General features: G+C 40.1%; 1 protein-coding gene across 1 annotated transcript in view; it reads right to left on the bottom strand.

The window, feature by feature from the left end:
- ZMIZ1 (zinc finger MIZ-type containing 1) overlaps positions 1-18,377 on the bottom strand; it is a 283,289-nt gene that overhangs the window by 20,074 nt on the left and 244,838 nt on the right. Inside the window, exons 7-13 of the mRNA XM_053983271.1 lie at positions 12,146-12,260; positions 9,707-9,924; positions 8,060-8,258; positions 6,733-7,023; positions 4,563-4,745; positions 2,070-2,244; positions 595-781 (exon numbers count right to left, since the gene is read on the bottom strand). Of these exons, the coding sequence (XP_053839246.1) occupies positions 595-781; positions 2,070-2,244; positions 4,563-4,745; positions 6,733-7,023; positions 8,060-8,258; positions 9,707-9,924; positions 12,146-12,260 (1,368 nt within the window). The remainder of the gene's footprint in view (positions 1-594; positions 782-2,069; positions 2,245-4,562; positions 4,746-6,732; positions 7,024-8,059; positions 8,259-9,706; positions 9,925-12,145; positions 12,261-18,377) is intronic.

The raw sequence follows: 18,377 nt of genomic DNA, 5'->3' as shown, positions 1-18,377 counted from the left end.
GAGGAAAGCTATACTCTCACATTTCTGAGCTGTGCTTACTTGTGGAGTCAGAGAACAGGGGAATTTAGGAAGTTAGCTTCTGAAGTTTGGAGGATTTAAGCACTTTCCAAGTGATTTTACCAAGCCTCTAAATCGGGTCCTTACTCTTATTGGGTTACTCTTCATTATTAGAAAACTGTGCACCATTTAATTTAGGCATAAACTCTAAGAGCCTTGCAGAGCTAGCTAACATTTCAGAGGTCACAAAGCACCTGGGACTTCAGATTCCCAGATGGAAGTTTGTAGTGGTGTGGGTCAGGGAAAATCCCACTCCTGTTCCACGCAGAGCAGAAAGGATGCAATTGTTGCAGCAGTTTTTCAGACACTGCATGCTATGAGCCATCAGCAAGGAAGGACATGCAATACATATTGTGAAGCATTTGTGCTGTCTCTGGAAAATGACAGGTGAGAGTACCTGCGAGTTGAAAGGACATTCTTCCTATGCAGGCCACAATTTCTGAAGTGAAATTCCTGGCAGATCTAAACGCAGTGCCCCTGGCCTGCCGCTCCTCCCTCACGGGATGCACGACTCACTGGCAGCAAGGCTGAGCTTACCTCCACATCAGTGTCTGGTGCACGGTTGGCCGCAGGTGAAAGACGTGGTTGCTGACTGCCAGGTTGTGCTCCAGCCGGAAGGGCTCCAGGACAACCCCATCTCTGACAGGGAACGTCAGGCGCAGCTCATCGTTGTGGTTGGCTGGGATCGAAGAGGGAGAGAAAGCGTGAACTTTCCCTTTAGCATCTGCAGTGCAATAATAATGTGTATATTTATACAGAATAGTAACAAATGGCACAGCGATCTGCTACTGGGTCTAACTTAGCAGGCTCACACACACACAAAAATACAATCAAAAGTAATTCTATCATCTAACTGTTGCAAGTGACAAGGTTCAAACTGATAGCAATGGCACAGCAGCCTTCTGTTGTCACCCACTTCACATTAGGGCCATAGCATTCCAGCCACCAACTGAAACCAGGCATGGCAAGAATTCTTGGTTTTTACTACAGGATAGGCTCTGTGTCCAAGCTTACTCTGTTGGCAGAAGACTGAAAACAAATCTCTTAATAATGTCAAACTGTGATAATGTTTGTTTTCCCTGCTTTGAACAGGGATCAGCATTACCCAATTAGTTTCAACAGTTTCATCAGCTGAAACTATGTGATGACCAAAGACACTGGTATTCAATTACTATCTGAGCCCATAAGATTAGATTTTGAGGTAACTTACAGCTGATCTATGAAGTCCAAATGGCTTTATATCCTGTGTTCTTGCCCAAATAATACTGCAGCCCATCTTCTTCTACTTGATTTTTCAGCTATCCTGCACTCCAGAGCTGCAAAGTGCTAATGCAGCAGCAGTTATTTTATAGAAAACATAAGGTTCTCCCAGCTCCCTAGTAAATGATAGCTCCTATTGTTCATCAGTCACTTCAAAACCTCAAACATCTCATGCTAGTATCCAGTCAGAGAGATCTTGTTATTCCTGCCCTGTTCCCAGCCAAGTGTAGCTGTGACGTTGAGTGGCTTTGAAAGGAACATATATCAATTTCTGGCACAGTACTGAATATTCCTAAGAAGCCTGTATGGATCACAATAGAGACACTGCTATAAATATTCACATTTTATCCTACTCTGCAGTGTTGTTCAATGAATAGCTTTGCCCTTGAACAAAATAGACCGAATGGAAGTTCATACAATAAACAAGCCTCCAAAGCACACACAACAAAACCCAAAATCAAGTGTTTTCTCCTTAGGAAGCATATTAAAGGAATAATTCTGGAGTAAAATCCTTACAAGTTTAACCTGGAAGAAGCTTTTTGATACTCTCTTTTAGAAGACCATAGCAGTCTTTCTCTATTCTGTCCACTGGCTCAAGTGAGCCTACACTGTGCATGCCACCTATTACAACTTAACAACTCTAGCCTCTCTCCCAGAGCAGCAATCAGAGCTACTTTCCAGACTCTGAAATGTATGTGGCAGAGAACAGAGCAACAATAAATGACTGTGGGGGCATTCTGTTTGTTACTCACTTGGAGGTGGTGGTAAAGCATTGATATTTGGTTTAATGTCAGGTGGGAATGGTGGTTTGACATCCTGGTTAGGTGACAGGTATGGAGGAATATTGCTCCCTGGTGTCATAGGTGGCGTGGGGTTTCCTGGAACAGGTGAATGAGGGTAATTTGCCACAGGTACAGGCCTTGATGGCTAGAAAATAAATAACATCACGTTGTTACTGCAGCCTTGAAATAAGAACAATAAGCCTTGTGAACAGCACTGTTATCAAATACCAAAGACAACAGACAAGGGAGGAAGGCTCCTCTCTTTCTGGAGAAGTAACCACAGGATGCCCCATGAGGCCTTCAGGGAAGAGGCACACTAGGAGAGCAAAGCAGGAACTGAAACCAGCACACCAGCCAGCTTAACTCAGGCAATGGCCAGAGACAAGCAAGGCTGCTAAAAGGTTTACTGTGTTCCTCTGAATGCTGTCTTTCCAAAACCAACCAGCCATTTCCTTCAGTTTTTCCACTGCGCCACAGCCCACCCAGCCCTTTGTATTCCTCCCAAAATAGCCTCAGTGCACAGAAGCCTACAAAAAAAAAAAAAAAAAAAAAAAAAATCCAAAGACACAAAATTAACCAGTCTGTGTCCTTTTTATTTGCATCTATCCTTTCTTCCACCCTTGTTCAACTCCTCTACTCAGAATTAAAGCTCTGGAGGCCAGAGTATGTTTTTTTTCTGTGCACCTACAATTTGATTCTGCTCCTAGTTTGCTGCTAGCTAAGTTGAACTGATAGAAAAAGGACAGTAAAGTATGAATAATAGCTATTTATTAAAACACCTTTAGTTTAGTTTCTTATAATTAAGGGGATGGTTACAGTCAACAGAATAAACCAATAACCCTGATGTGAAGGAAGCTGACATTAAACAAAACTGCAACTGCATGGCTTATGTACCATAAGCAGAAATACAGGAGAGTGTCAGAAGATGAAATTTTTTTACAGACAGCCCAAGCACTGTGACTTCAAATCTGATTCTGTATCTAAATACTGCTCTGCTAACCTAAGATACTTGAGAGTACATAAGAAGAGGAGTGCCTTCTCAAATCTTAAACATTCATGTTTCCAAGCATCTTTGGTTTTTATATTTGACACACACAGTTACTATCTGCACAATCACTACAATTCAAAGGTTCAGGTTCTGTCTGTTCCATTTTCCCCCTAGCCAGGATAATCTGCCTTTTTAACAAGATCTCTCTTTTCCTGTTTCCAGAGCAGTCAATATTTGAGTACAATATAGGGGATCCATTGTAAAGAAACAAATTTCCTGTCAGAAGTATCTGGCAAACAAAAAACTTAAACCCCATCTGAAATAAATGTACATAAAAGATATTTAAAAATCTGTCACTTAAAAACTTGACAGAGATCTTCTGCAGTCACTTTAGCATGAGTGACTGCACTAGAATTATTATATAGAGGAACTGTCTGTTCCCTGTGTTCTTCCTGACAGTGAACTGCAAAAGCTGCCATAATCCAGCAGGCATTCCTTTGGGTACCACAGTGGACAGCACATAGTTGCACACAGAACAGATGCTCTACAGAAAAGGGTTTTGCTTTCCCTCTTTTTTAAATGGTGTTTTCTGTGTGAATCACACCAAATAATTCCAATTCAACAACAATGTGCAACTTAGATTCTTTCAGCCTACATTCAAATTCAGAATATAGTCCAGATACTTCAACAGCTAATGCTTTAAGCAGTTCAGAAGATCAATGGTCCTCCCCATTTTTATACTCACTGGAGTACCTGCGTGCAATAGATCACTTTTGTGTGCATTTCAAAGGTGGTAAACCTCACCAGGTCCTCAGTGCAACCTCAGTTTGGAGAATACAAAGTGCTCAAGATGTATCCATACACAGGTTTTTTTGTTTGTTTGTTTGTTTGTTTTTTTTTTTCCTAGGCAACATTTTAACAACTCTAGTTCTTGCCCCAAACAAGCAGCACAGAGGGAAAAGACAGAAAAAAGGAGGAAGAGGTTGGAAAAAGTCACAGAAACTTCAGTTCAAAGATGAAACCTACAGCTGGAACACCTTTTATGTTTGGCCTGGCCTAATGCAACAGTGACCACTGTAGGTCTAAAACTGGAATGCTGCAATGTGGAACTTGTTTATTACAAATTTCCATACTTGCATTCTTGCAGGGGACCATGAATAGGTGAAAACACTACACCTGAATCCCATTAGGTACTTCTTTTTACAAGCTATTTTTAAAGCAAACCCAACATTTTCTTGTAAAAGCCTCTAATGAGCAGCAGCAACATTCAATTTTCTTTATGAACTGCTCTGAAGTTGCATTGCAACTCAGCTGATTAACTTGATTCTCTGATACACAAAACACTAGTAAAAACTCAGTGTTTTTTTCTCTTTTTCCTTTCACTACATAAAAGCAGTATCTATGAAACCATTAATGTGACTTCATTAATAAATGGCCACCAGAACAAAACAAGATAATTATCTCAGAATTCCTACCTTGTAATACTGCCCCATGTTGACTGTTGGAGGAGGGTACTGCCCTGTGTTTTGCTGGCTTGGCATCCTCTGTCCAGGATAGCTGGGAGATGTGAGGGGTCTCGGAGGGTTGGGAGTGGGGTACTGACCAGGCTGGTTTGGAAACTGGCTATTTGGTCCATACTGCTGGTTTCCATAATTCGGCTGTTTCAGGACAGGGATGCAAGAAGACAAAGCCATGTTTTATGCAAGCAGCTTTCTTGTATGAGTATTAGCATACATTCAGAAGCACAATCAAAACAAACAAAACCCCTTCAGATGAGTACTTCTTAAAAGCATAAAAATCTTGCAAACCCAGGTGGGGTAAGACACACACACTCAGCCTTGTAACACTGTCAAAGGGCACTGTGCTTGAAGAAACCAGAATTACAACCAGATGAAACGTTCACAAAATTTCTGTGTTTTTGCAAGTGCTACCACACCCAAGCCTGGGGCTCCTTTTTCAGACGTAGAATGGAAGCACAAAAAGTTAAATAAATAAATAAAAATAAAACCCTGGAAGGGACAAGAGCACAGAAGATGTGTTGTCCACACCTGCCCTTTCAACCCAACTGCTCTGCTGGCCTCCTGCCAGAGTGTTCAACAATACTTTAACAACTAAAGAGAAGCTCTTACTAATCCTAAGCACTTCTCTAGTGCTAGCTAAGACTGCGCTGTGGTTTCAGAATTGAAGTAATGAAAATTGGAACTCCAAAGGTAATAGAATGTCAATTTGAAAAATAAACTTTATGATAAGACATTTCCATAAATGAACCCTACAATAAACAATAGGCAAACATCATATGCAAAATTCCAGCCCAGCAAACATGCAACATTTATGGCACTGCTCAGAACTTATTTGTTGGAAATATGAACATATTCACTTACAATGAAAAACTTGATTCTGAAGCAGCAAAAAGAGATTTAAAGTCATCCTTAATATATGAAATTTGAAAAATCATGTGAACAAGCCACATTTTGCATTTTCTTAACTTACTTATAAATAAGTTCTCCTAAGAGAAGCAACTCCTGCAAAAGCACATCCTGTTTATATTTCTGATTAGTTTTTTATTTAGGAAAAAAAATAGTTTGCAGAGCAGGAAAGAAACGTAGCTCTGTAGAAATGTTTTCTGTATTTTCTGCATGCCACAGTCCTCTTTGCTGTGCATTTTCTTTAAACTCTTACTACCATAATTATTGTCAGGGCAGTACCATAATATTCAGAGCTCTACACCTGTTGCTGAAGTCTCAGCTGAATACAGAATTTCACCAGGAAATGATCTCTGAAGTTGCCAAGTGATGGCTAGATTTGTAAAAACATTTAGGCGTACATAGATGCTGGGAGCTGCTGGACTACTGCCCAATTCATACTAACTTGAAGAATAAAACACATTGGTGCTTTTAAATTCCAAAAGCTCATTTGCCCACATCTTCATTTGTCTAAACGTCTCTAAAAATTTGACCCTAAGTGTTTTGCTTTGTCATAATACAAGTCAATGGCAATGTAATTTTGCCTATAAAGCCATTCAGATCTCCTATAGCAGCACGGGACCTTATCACACTCCACAGAAGCTGGTATTAGATAAATGCTGACAGAGAGGGATTTGAGTTCAACATTATTTATATTCATCTTAGTGACTATGAAAATCAACACTCAAAAAGTTTGGAAAGCAACTCTTCTCCAAAAAATGACTGCTATTACTACTGGTGTTACAGTACAATGTCTGCCTTGTATTTCATTAAGAAATAAAACCGTCCAAGAAAACACAGATCAGATATCTGCTGGGCTAAAATGAAGTATTTCACCCTCAGTGTCTCTTCTAAGTTGCCCCATTAAAAGACTGCACTCATGTGATGGAAGCCTGTTTAAGATCTAATGAAGTCAGCATGAGAATCTAAGAATGATATTCTGGTTTGGGGCCTTTCTTGGACTTGATGACCATCATATGGACTAACATAGCAAGGGTCAAGCTGAATACTTTAGAAGCTAAAAAGGAAGAGCTGCTCCAGCTAATATTTTAATGGCTGCACTCCTACCAAGGCTGGAACAAAGATGCACCTATCTTAGAGGGATGTGCACCACACATTATCCAGTATGTTACAACCTGCAGTCAAAGGAACAGTGTCCACAAAAGATCATTTATTTTATTACCTCTCCTGGGTATGGTCTCTTTATGCCCTGTATAGGCAAAGACTGGGGCCGTGGGCCTGGGTAGGCCTGCTGAGGCATCCTCTGCCCATGGGTGCTGAAGGGGCTCATTCCAGGAGGCCGAGGCTGGTTCATGCCCATGGGTGGCCCGCTCATGCTGGAAGGTGTCATTCCTGCTCCCATGCTTGCTGGGTTCATGTTGCCTGGCATAGAAGCAGGACCACGAGGACCAGGCTGGTTCATAAACTGGTTGTTGTAAGCCTGAGTTGGACCCATCTGGAAAGAGGAACAAACCTTCAACGGAAGAAGAAGAAAAAAAAAAAAAGAATAAAATGCGACATGCATTTATAAAATGGGAAGAGGGAGCTGAACATGCCTTTGGGGAAGGGAAGAAGGGAAAGTTTTATGTCGCATTTTCCTTCAGTGTTCTCTAACATTTGATGGGCAGTGAAGTTATTGATAATAAAAGTCCAATTGGAATTGTAAAAGGCGTAAGAGTGGAAGACAGATGTAAACCTAAGGTGAGAAATTGAATTGTTTCATCTGGCTGGTCTAGTACTGTGAGGTAAGAGGTTAGGATGTTGGCTGTGCAAATAGAGCACAACAACACAGTTTCTAAGACCCTGTGCCTTTCATCATCTGGCATATGGACTCTTATACTTCACAATTCAGAGAAGTAAAAAAGGTAAGGAGGAAAAATCTGAATTGATCAAGCCCTTGTTTATTTTAAGGAAAAAATTATTCCATGACATCATAACATGCCAGAAGTCATGGATCACTGGAAATGCATGTCTCACATAGCGGCCTATATAGACAACATTATTACAAACCAAACCTCTCTTCTATTGTTGTCCCTGCTTGATGGGAAATAACCCAAATAACCAACTGCAGTTAGCAAAATAAACAATTGTCCAGGAGCTACAAAACCTATGGCAAGATTCTAGAACATTTCACTAGGTACTCAGTTCTAGAGGGCTGGCAAAGGCAGCAATAATGCATCATGTCAGATGCAACTGTAACTGGGAAATCTTCCTTTTCTTTTTTTTTTTTAAGAGGCAACCCCTAAACTACAAAATACAGTTAGGCAAGTTTTATTGGGAAAAACATGGGGACTGACTCACACCTACATACACACATTCCAGCAGTTTCTCATAAGCATTTCCAACCATGCTCATGCACCAAAAAAAAAAAAAAAAAAAAAAGAAAAAAAAAAGAAAAAAGAAAAAAAATACAGTAGGCACCCTAACAAAGACAACAGTGAGAAGGACAGCCAATTCCCTGTAATGATCCAGATCAGGCAGGTATGAAGACATAAGGGTTACTCTCTTACCGGTCCATACTGGTTCATGTCCTTATTCTGTGTTTCCTGAAGGGCTGCCACAGTGGCTGTAGCTGTAGCTGTTGCTGTAGCAGCTGCAGCTGCAACTGCAGCAGCGGCAGCAGCTGCAGCCGGCTGGGTGAAATCAGCTGGTGGCCTCGTGTGGGGGGGAATCCCCATTCCTGCAGGGGTATTTGGGCCTCCAGGGTAACTAACAGGGAAGAAGAGAAAGGAGGAGAGAATTAAGATGTGCCTCGTGGATTTTGTTTTGAATATTGGTGTGATCCTCACCTGGAACTGTTCCAAAAGCATGTATCAATGACTAATGAAAGCCAGCAGGCCAGGTAATTAGGTGTGTACAGGAGATATGGGTTGCATCTACAGGTTACACCTGCTGCCCAGGTGCAACAGTCATAGGGCTGCCACTGGGACTGCAAAGCATTGCCAGCAGTCATTCTGGGGGCAGTGAACTTCTTTGCAGCTCTGTAGCTTCCTGCAAAGCAGAGCTGAACTCCTGAAAGTAAATGCTCTGTTCCTCAGTAGCGTGGGGGCAAATGCACAGGAGCAGGAACAGCGAACTTCCTCCAAGACAGCACATTAATCTGCCTCGGTGGTGAATTATGGCAAGTGTTCAAGATATCATAAAAGCATTTCTCCCTGAACCTTAGCAGAAAGGCCAGGAGAGACCCAATGCAATCGACTCCACTGGATCCCACACTGTGTGCTCTGCAGTTCCTGCCCATCTCTTCTATTGATCCTAACAAACCAAGCTAAGCCAAACCATGCCTTTCCCACTTCAAGTTATCAAATATCTTTATCAATATGGGCCAATATTCTGTGCCCATTTTAGAAATGCTAATACAAAGCTGAAGAAACTTTTTGGCTTGTTCAAGGTCACTCAGTAGATCAGTGGCAGAGATGAAGGAAGAGATAAACTCTGTCTCTGAGTTCCAAGCTTATATTCTTCACACTAGACTGCCTATGCTAACAGCAGCAGTCTCTTCAGCAGCCTTTGCACTGGGACCATAAATAGTGGTTTCAGTTAACTGCCCTCACCATCCCTGCTTATGAAGTATAGACACAGAAAGTCAACATGTAACTAATGCCAGGCTATTACTTTTGGATTATATGACTAATGCAGCATTTATTTCCTCCAAATAAATACACAACATGACCATCTTTTTTAACAAACATCTTCATTACCAATTCTTTTCAAATTCCTGCTGTGGAGTAAGTCTTTGGGCTAAAATATTCTGTTGCATAGGAAACTACTCCGCCCAATACTCAAGCTTACTCCTCCATATGCACGTAGAAATTATACCATCAATACCTTTCACATCTTGGCCTTATTAAATGTTAATCATTCCTAAGCCTGTGGTCTGTTTAACAATCTCTCTTAATTAAAACTTTATTTTGGGGGTTTATTAGAGCTAATTGATTGACCTAAGCCATTTCCATTTACTGTGATGAATCTCTTTGCAGTTTAGGTAGCCAATTTCCAAAGCTGTAAAAGCAGTGTGTGCTTCAGTTAACCAGCAAAAAATAGACTACCAAGACTTTATATAATTAAAATAAGCCCATGACACTTCTGCCAGGTCACTAAAATAAGCTTTATCAAGTATCTACATCCATTTTCCACCTCAGAGAAGTAAATCTTACCTTCCACCAAAACCTCCACTTCCAGGATAATTGGGTCGCCCATACATGCCCTGCTGTATGTATGGCTGAGTGGAGCCTGCCTTGGCTGAAAATTGCTGCTGCTGTCCAGCAAACTGAGGGGAATTGATTCCAGGGTTGCTGGTTGTCATCCCAGAAGCCATGGGATTTCCTGCTGGGTTCATAGGGTTGTTAGCATTTGCCATTGGATTTCCCAGCACCTGCAAGAAGGAGCATGAGAGTAAGGGGCTGTACTTGGAACTACTTCAAGCAAATTAAGTTGATTTGCTGCAGTCATTAAATTAAAACATAACCACCTGTACTCTGAACTCTAATGAGCACAGACCTCATTGACCTCTAGGCACACATTCCTGGTGATTTCTACTTTTGCCATTTCCAAACAAACAGGAGATTTTCAACTAGATGGAACCCAAATTAATATGCTTATTAAAAAAGTTTATGAGAAAGACCTGCTACAACCATGCAATGGCCATTCATCTGACTACAAGAAAGGACATAGCTTTTTTTGGGGGGCAGGGGGTGTGAGGAGGTGAGAACTTTTTTGTCTGTTTATGTGGGTTGGTTTGTTTTTTTTTTATGCAGGACTTTGAAGTAATTTGGAAGCAGTCAGTCCCACTGGCACAATGCAAAGGGTACTACAGATAGAAAAACTGTGAAAGAACATATTTCAGTAGTTTAACTTATTCTTGACTCTTTAAATAGTGTACAAAAGTCTATTGATTGTTTTTATTGCTTCTTATAAAGGAGTCCTCTGTTCTCTGTATAAAAAGACTTGTTTTGCTTGCTTAAAGGACTTTTTTTCCAAATTGCTATGATTTACGTGGAGATGTTAAGTGTGGCTATCCATGGATCACCTGCATAAGATTTCCTGAAAAGTTTCCTACTTGGGGAGAAACTCCATGGTCATGGTTTTTGCAGAAGACTAACTCAACAGCTTCAGGCATTTGAGGAAAGGAATTGGTGAGCCCAGCTCATTCCTTTCCCCCGAAGAGCACGAAGATGTACATGAAATCCTGACATTCATTTCATTCTGCTCTGAATAGCTATAACCAAGCTTCATGTTCCAAAGTTTCACTGCTCCCTTGCAGTGACTCTGAAGAAGCATTTTCTTTCTTCATGCAAGAGATTTTTTCCTTCTATTGCACATTCCTCTGAAGTACCATGAAGAGTTCAAGTAACATTACAGTACTCTTATGACAGACAAAACTCTGAGTATTTTATATCTTTCCTTCTGTCTTTTTAAGTGTAAAAGAAACTATATTTTCATTTTCTGGCCAATACATAGACCAACATGTTTACTCAGGTATTTCTGTCCCAGATGGGATACCTTTTCTTTTAAAGCGTTAAAGAAATGAACAATAATAAAACTTGTTGTAGATCCTGTAACTGTTTCCTCTTCTTGTTTCATTGAAGAAAGATTTTGCCATAACAATAACTGCCATATGAGTATCCATATGACTTGGCCTCTGAATAATTTCTTTTTCAAATGGCTGATTCCATTACAGTTTTGTTTTCAATTTTCTTACCAAAATTAAAATAATAACAAGAAAAATCCTCAGAAAATTTTGTATGGGATCTAACACCACATGGTTTGAAAGAAGTAGAAAAGACAGGTTAGATTTATGTACCATTTGTACTCATTAAAGATGGTGATGTGTTTTTTGAGCTTTTCACCTGTGGTGTAAGCAAAGGACAGACTGTCTGCATGCTTAATTTGTACCACATCCCTGGGAGTGCACATTATTGCAAATAATTGGTAACTTCTTCATAAAAGCTGCTTTTTGTATAGTATAATCCAATATACAAACACAGAAGGAAAAGAGAGTTAAGAGTGGAGAGAACCAAATGAAAATCCAGGAAGTATGGCTTTCACCTGGGAGCCAAGAGCTCATGCTTGTGCTGCAGTGTATCTTGAAATATTTTTGCAAAGTTAGACAGCACTAACAGGAGAGACTGGAAAGGACACAGCCTAAAATTGGTAGTTAGCAGCTCAGTGTGGGGTAGACTTGGTACTGAATTTCACCAGCCCACAAGTACAACACAACCCCAGGTAAAATCAGCAACTATCATTGGGTGAATCTAGCTAAAATTTTTAAGAGAATACATTCAATCTGCATTCCCAGGAGGTTTGGGATTACCCCAATCCCATGCTTTTAGTGTTGAAACCACACAGTGTAAAATATGAGGTAAATCCAAGCCTGACATTTGCATGCAGCCAAAAGAGTGACTGACTCAAGCTCTCAGACACCTCTTGTTCAATGCCACCAAAGAGGACATGACTGGGAAAATAATGCATCGTATACAACAGAGAAGAGAGACGCTGCTATTGATCCCAAGAGGTTTTTCCAAAATACCTTCCATTTTACAAACATTAGCAGAAATGCATATCTAGAGGGAAGGAGACATAAAAATGAAGCTTACCTGGCTTTGAGAGGTGTTAGTCACACCCCATACTGTGGTGACCACTGACAAAGAGCCTGGAGGCTGGTTGGTATTTTGTTGCCAGGGAACAGAATCATAAGGGAAAGACCCATCACTGCAAAAACAAACGTTCAGGAGGGTGAGATTTCAGAAGTTTAAACTGTGGCAAATTGCTGGTGGTGACAAAGGAATTAACGCCTGACATTACCTTAACTCTCCACTCTTCCTCCACTATTAGCTTAGTATTCTCAGAGGCATGACGTTTCTTTAATAGCAATGTGATTGAACCAAACCACATAGAATGAATGAATTCCTTAACTATAGTGAAGCATAGGGCTTTTACCATAAAAAGGTCTGTTAGCAGTGGAAGTCCAAGTAAATTCAGGGGCAGAGTTTCAAACAAGGACACTAAGTTACTCAGAAGCATGTATTTTTTTTTGCAATTCATCTCAAACTCTTCAACAATCACTGCTTCAGCTACCTTATATCAATTCAATTAGATTTTGAGACCAGACTGCAGCTTCACTGTCTGCAGTGGGTCCCCAAATGGCCAGAAAAGCCTTTAAAGCAATAGCAGTTCAACATCATTTTGAAAAGTAAATTGAAATTCAGATAGTGTTCTCCCACCCGATGGATAAGCTGCATGCCAAAAACGGTATTAGCTAATCAGCATTCCAGAAAATCAACTGCAGATATACAACACATCTTTCAGATAAATATGTGGATGAGAGGATTGGGTTTTTCCATTAGCTCTGTCCACAGATACAAGCAAACATTTCTTACAGTTCTTTTCATACAAAAGCATTGGTGGTTTCAGAATGAGCCCAGGATAGGTACGTACTTAGTGTAATTAATGAAATGTCTTAAATCCAGTGAAAGTAACTATCAATCCTATGACCATAAAATACATTCCACTTGAAATTTACTCATTCTTGTACTATTAACTTGTAAATTAGATTTCAATTTGCATATATATACACATACACTCAGGTGATCCTTCCTGGTCTAGATATTTATGTATCAATACCATTTAACAGACAGACATTGCTCTTTCATTTTCAAACAACATTGATTTGTATTTTATATCAAGAACTGCATTTTTGTCTTGACTACCAGCTATCACCAAAAATTCTATCCAGGGCTAACTTGCCTAAAGAACCTCTACAGGCTCTACATGCACTCTGTCAATGTGCTTCAAAGCCTGCTCACTCTCCCGGGACCCCAGAGAGTGCTCCAGGCTTGGACCACTCCTTCCTTTTGTGCTGTGAGCCAGAATCAAGGACTACCTCTGTGTTCATTCTTTAGTCTGCTCATAACGCCAAGTGTGAATCGTTTAAGAACAGGAATTGCTCTGCGCAAAGCGTGTGTGTGCGTGTGTGTGTGTGTGTGTGCGTGCGTGTGATAAAAACTGCCTCTGTCCCAAGTAACAAATAAAGTAATAACAACAGCAGCAACTGTGTAAATGAAGCAGTGAATGCGTTTCACAAACAGCTAGGAAATTTCAAACAAATTCCACAATGCTCTGCCAACACACCAGCAATGTATTAGAACGTAGCTGTGAATTTGAACTGACCTATTTGCTTCAAAGTACCCATATTCAATCAAGCAATAAAATCACACAAAAATTCAAATGAAAGAATAATTTCCCCTAACAGATAATTAGAGAAAATTAATGCTAATCTCTGTGAGATGCCTGACAATGTCATGTGTACATTGACAGCATCCATATAAACCAGTGTGTGAATAAGGGCATACTGAACACCTTGCAACCACTAAGTTTTGCTAGCCCATGTTTCTTTAGAATATTTTCTCTTAGAATCTTGCCCCTCTCACTCGGAGGCTCAGACAATGGCTTCAGTGACTAATATTTGCAAGTGACGCAATGCAAGTCCCTCCACCAGCATGGAGACAAATGATGACTAACCCAGAATTTGTGACTGCTATTAAGATTTCCTCTTTTATCCTGCTCTGAATGATGCCTCCTACTTTACTTCCTTCTCTGACTGTTTCTGATGATGTCTGCTGTGTGATTTGTTTGGATATTTATGGCACATATGAGTGTTCATGCACTTCAATGACTACAAAGAAGCTCTCTCCATGACATAAGCAGTGAAAGGACTCACTGCAGACATTCCTCTTTATTCCCCACTGATGTGCTGTGGACAGGTAATAAAACCTGAGGAGCAAGGCAAATATTTTGCAAGTGTATGAGTAAATAAGAAGAGTAATGACAGGCAGGAATCAAACCACAGAGTCACTAAAGATTCTTCTAATGCAAATATGCCGTACAGTTTGTAAACACACTCCAACTTTGAGCAAGCAATGCTTCAGCCTGCTGTTAAGAAGTTGTAATTATTACTTCACTTTTTTTGCCTCCTAAGCGTATTTCTCTTACCCATTCCTCTCCTTTACAGTATGCAGAAGGGATTTCATATATCATTCCTCCATAGTTTTCAGTGGTAGAGTCAGATCATTTGTTCAGTGGAAGGCTACACTGGGTTCTCAAACACTATATAATCACTTCATCCGAATTATAAATACAGAGTAAGTCACTCCATTTTTACTGTATTACAGTTAAAATGGGTGACACCTCAAGAAACTGTATTACTGACAAATAATAAAGCCTCCAGCACCACACAAAAAAGCCAGAAAAAGAGACCAGCTACAGATTTGTTGAGAAATATTCATTGTGCACATTGAACCACATGACTACCACATTATCCAACACAGGACCTAGTGTTAAATCTCAAACATTATTAATAACAAAAATTATAGTATCACTGAAATAGTGATAGATGTGCCTTGCAGAACATGAACTTAAACAGCCTAATATCCACTCACTGTCCTAAACCTCATCCCTCAAGTTTCACCTTAGTCACCCCATGAGAAATCGAAGGCAATCTCATGGTTTGCATTCCCCAGCATTTACTCTGGCCCATCACCAATTACATACATGTCTGAGTACAGCTTTTGCCACACTGGATACAATACCCACCCTTTCTCCATCACATGAAGACTTCCTTGGTTTCAAGCAGTAAGAGATGCTGAAACTCATGCCATTCAGCTAGAGGATTACTTGTCCCTCCACTCTGCTCTTTCAACTTCCATTTCTGTCCTTAAAACTACCCAAAGGAATATTCCCACCATCAAAGGAAAATCCATGTAAGTACCGTAATGAAACGTGACCAATCCAATTCTCATTTGCAAAGAGCAGTGGTTTTCCCCTGTTATTATATAGAGCTGTGAATTATCCTGAAATCCCTTTCTTAAAACTTGAAAATGGCAGCCAATAAAGAAAGAAGCTTCAACCTCTTCAGCCAAAGCGAAATGCTGCCCATGACATTGTTCCTGTTGAACTGTACAAGGGTAATTAAGTCTCTCACTGCACCCTGGAGGGCAGTGAGTCAGTTTGGACTCAGCTGGAGCCCACTAAAAGAGTATTGACTAAATTTACAATAGTGCTAATGAACCTATACATACTACTGGTCAGCATTAAAGGCCAAACAGCAGAGGAAGCAGAGAGGAAGAGATGGAGGGAAATTACTTTAAAAAGTAATGTTTCGCTACTCTGAAGTAGCAAAACTGCTATCAAGCAATGAGGAAGGATTTCTTAGCTACTGGCAAATGTACTGAACCCACCAGTAATATAACACTCATGTTGAAGATGTACATTGGTAGTTAGGTCTAAAAAGCTTCTCTTCATCCCAGTACTAGGCAGATATCCAGTGTCTAGGAAAAGTTACAGACTTCATGTCACACAGAAACTGATAGTTAATTATAATAAAAATTGCTTAATAACTAGTGACTTTTGTGGAATAAATTAATACAAGTGAATTACTGTAGTTTATACATTATTTGTGGCATTATTTGCTGTGTTTTAAATATGTTCATGTTGTCACTAAAGCAATTGTATATGTATCTGATACTCTGTTTACATGTCTTCATTCCTTGAGGAAGGAAAGATTCAGATGGTTTAGTGAAGCATGCATCCCTAGAGCACTGGCACCTTACATATTGTGGAGGAGAGTGAAAACTGGAATTACACATTCCTGGTGATTTTCCACATCGCTTGTTGAGAGGGCCAGGAGTCTAAAATACTACCTTCATAAAGCATCTACCTCCGTTTCAAACACTGTAAATCTACCAACTACTGCACCAGATGCTGACTTTCCAAAAAAGCCTTTTCATTCCAACCACTGACAATCAAGTTTCCCACAACTGTGCCTTCAATAGCTACTTTCTGTTGCTTCCCCTCAAGCCAGTTTTGCAGAGGTCTCTAACATCTCTGAAGCTAAATCATCCCACCTGAAAGGTAACTGACACACACAGAATTCACACAAACCTTTAAATCTACCAACTCTATCCTAACTTTCTCAGCTGACACCAAGATGAGCAGGTAATTGCCACTGGAACACTGACTGTCATTTCTCCCACATCTTTTGTCACCCATGGACTCCTTGAGAGAAGAGCATCTCATGACAAGGTGTCAGGTGACAGAGAATGACAGAGGCCAAATATGTCTTTGCAGTAACACATGGCCAAAAATCAGAACAGGCAAAATACAACCCTAAACTGGGGCTGCTGATCTGGTCCTGCCTGATGACACCTTGCTCTGCCTCCGGGCAGATGTGTGCTCAGGGTGCTCAGCACCCCTTGCCTGTATTCTTGGTTGGAGCCTCTAGGTGACACTACTTTAATATAAACAAAACCATAACAATTTCCAAACAAGGCTCCTTGCTCCCCTCTTTCCGCCCTACAACCTGATGCATCTGCAGTGGAAAAATATCACAAATCCCACAGTCATAACAGGCAAGAAAGCCTCAGATAATTGAAGCACCAAGACATGAGTTTCACGTCTGGGTTGTCTCACACGTTAGACAGCTCAGCTTCTTTCATTCTGGTTTAGTTTTTTTTTTTTTTCAATTTAGATTTCTTGAGAGAACACCACTCATGTAGCTTTATTTATTAATATGGATTCAATTTGCAAGCCTTCTTGATTAGGGCACCACCATGAACCTAACACTAGAAACTGGGAGAAAAGATTGGGGAAAAAAGTAGCTTAAGTCCTTTCTGAAGCATTTCAGTATTTCATACCAAAAGGGCAGCTCAAATTTAATATTTGCACTACACCAGGTAAATCTAATGACTCAATAAGCTAGGAATCCCTAACAACCTGTTCAGAAATTACAAATCAAATGTATTTTTTTTCCTTTTGGTCAAAATTCCACTGAAAATATCCCTGGCCTTGAGTATTAACTTGAGAACACCCCACTGTGATAACAGAAACCCAGAATTTGTTTTCACTTACTGCCAATCAAAAACATTTTGGAGATGTGCTTTTATTTTCTTTGTGAAAACCACTAGATATTTAGAAGGAAACAACTGACTTGTCATTTTTCATTGAGATTCTTCTCCAAAGTAACAAAGCCAGCACCTCCCCACCTGACATACATGCACCATCTTCATGCACTTACAGTGCTTGGCCAACGTGTTTCAACTTGAACCCCTCACATTATAGTCTAGGTGGCAGTTACTATAAACACATTACTATTCAAAAACACAAATCACAAAATTTAACCAACAAATCACAAAATTTAACCAACATATCCTCTGACCTTTTGTGCCATGTTTTCTGTAGGCCATGTTAACTACTCTAACAATTTGTTGTCTGTTCACACAGAGGAACGTGCAGAGCCAGGAGACACCGATGTGGAAAGAACATGAAGACCACTTACAGTCAGCAAGGATATATGATGACATATTGCAAAGGAAGCAAAGAGTAAGTACCTCTGAACATCACACATGATGTACAGAACCAAACTAAAAGCTGATGTTGTGTGCAGGTACCCTAAACTTTTTACTCTCGAGATGAGGAAAGCAAGAGGGTGGTGTAGTCAGTCTGTACACTAATAACTGACTTCAGATAGCTAGCAAGAACTAGCTTTTGATCCATGCCATCTATGTGATTCACACGTTCCAGAAATACATTCCTCTATTTTGCATTATTATCTGAAGATGTTTAAATTGTATTGGCATAAATTAAGGCACCATCCTGCATTTCACTAAGCAAACACCTAAAACACAATCCCATCCAAACCGCTGGATGTTTTTATATAATGTTAAAATGAAAAAAGCCAATTTGGAAGTATTCTACAAGATTTTATTTCCCTGTGCTTCTTAATGATGTGACCACTGACATCCAGATTTTACAAAGAAAATAGACAGTTCCAAA

Source organism: Vidua macroura, chromosome 8 (genome assembly GCF_024509145.1).
Source record: "Vidua macroura isolate BioBank_ID:100142 chromosome 8, ASM2450914v1, whole genome shotgun sequence".
Lineage (NCBI taxonomy): Eukaryota > Metazoa > Chordata > Aves > Passeriformes > Viduidae > Vidua > Vidua macroura.
This window is presented reverse-complemented; position numbering and strand designations above follow the sequence as displayed.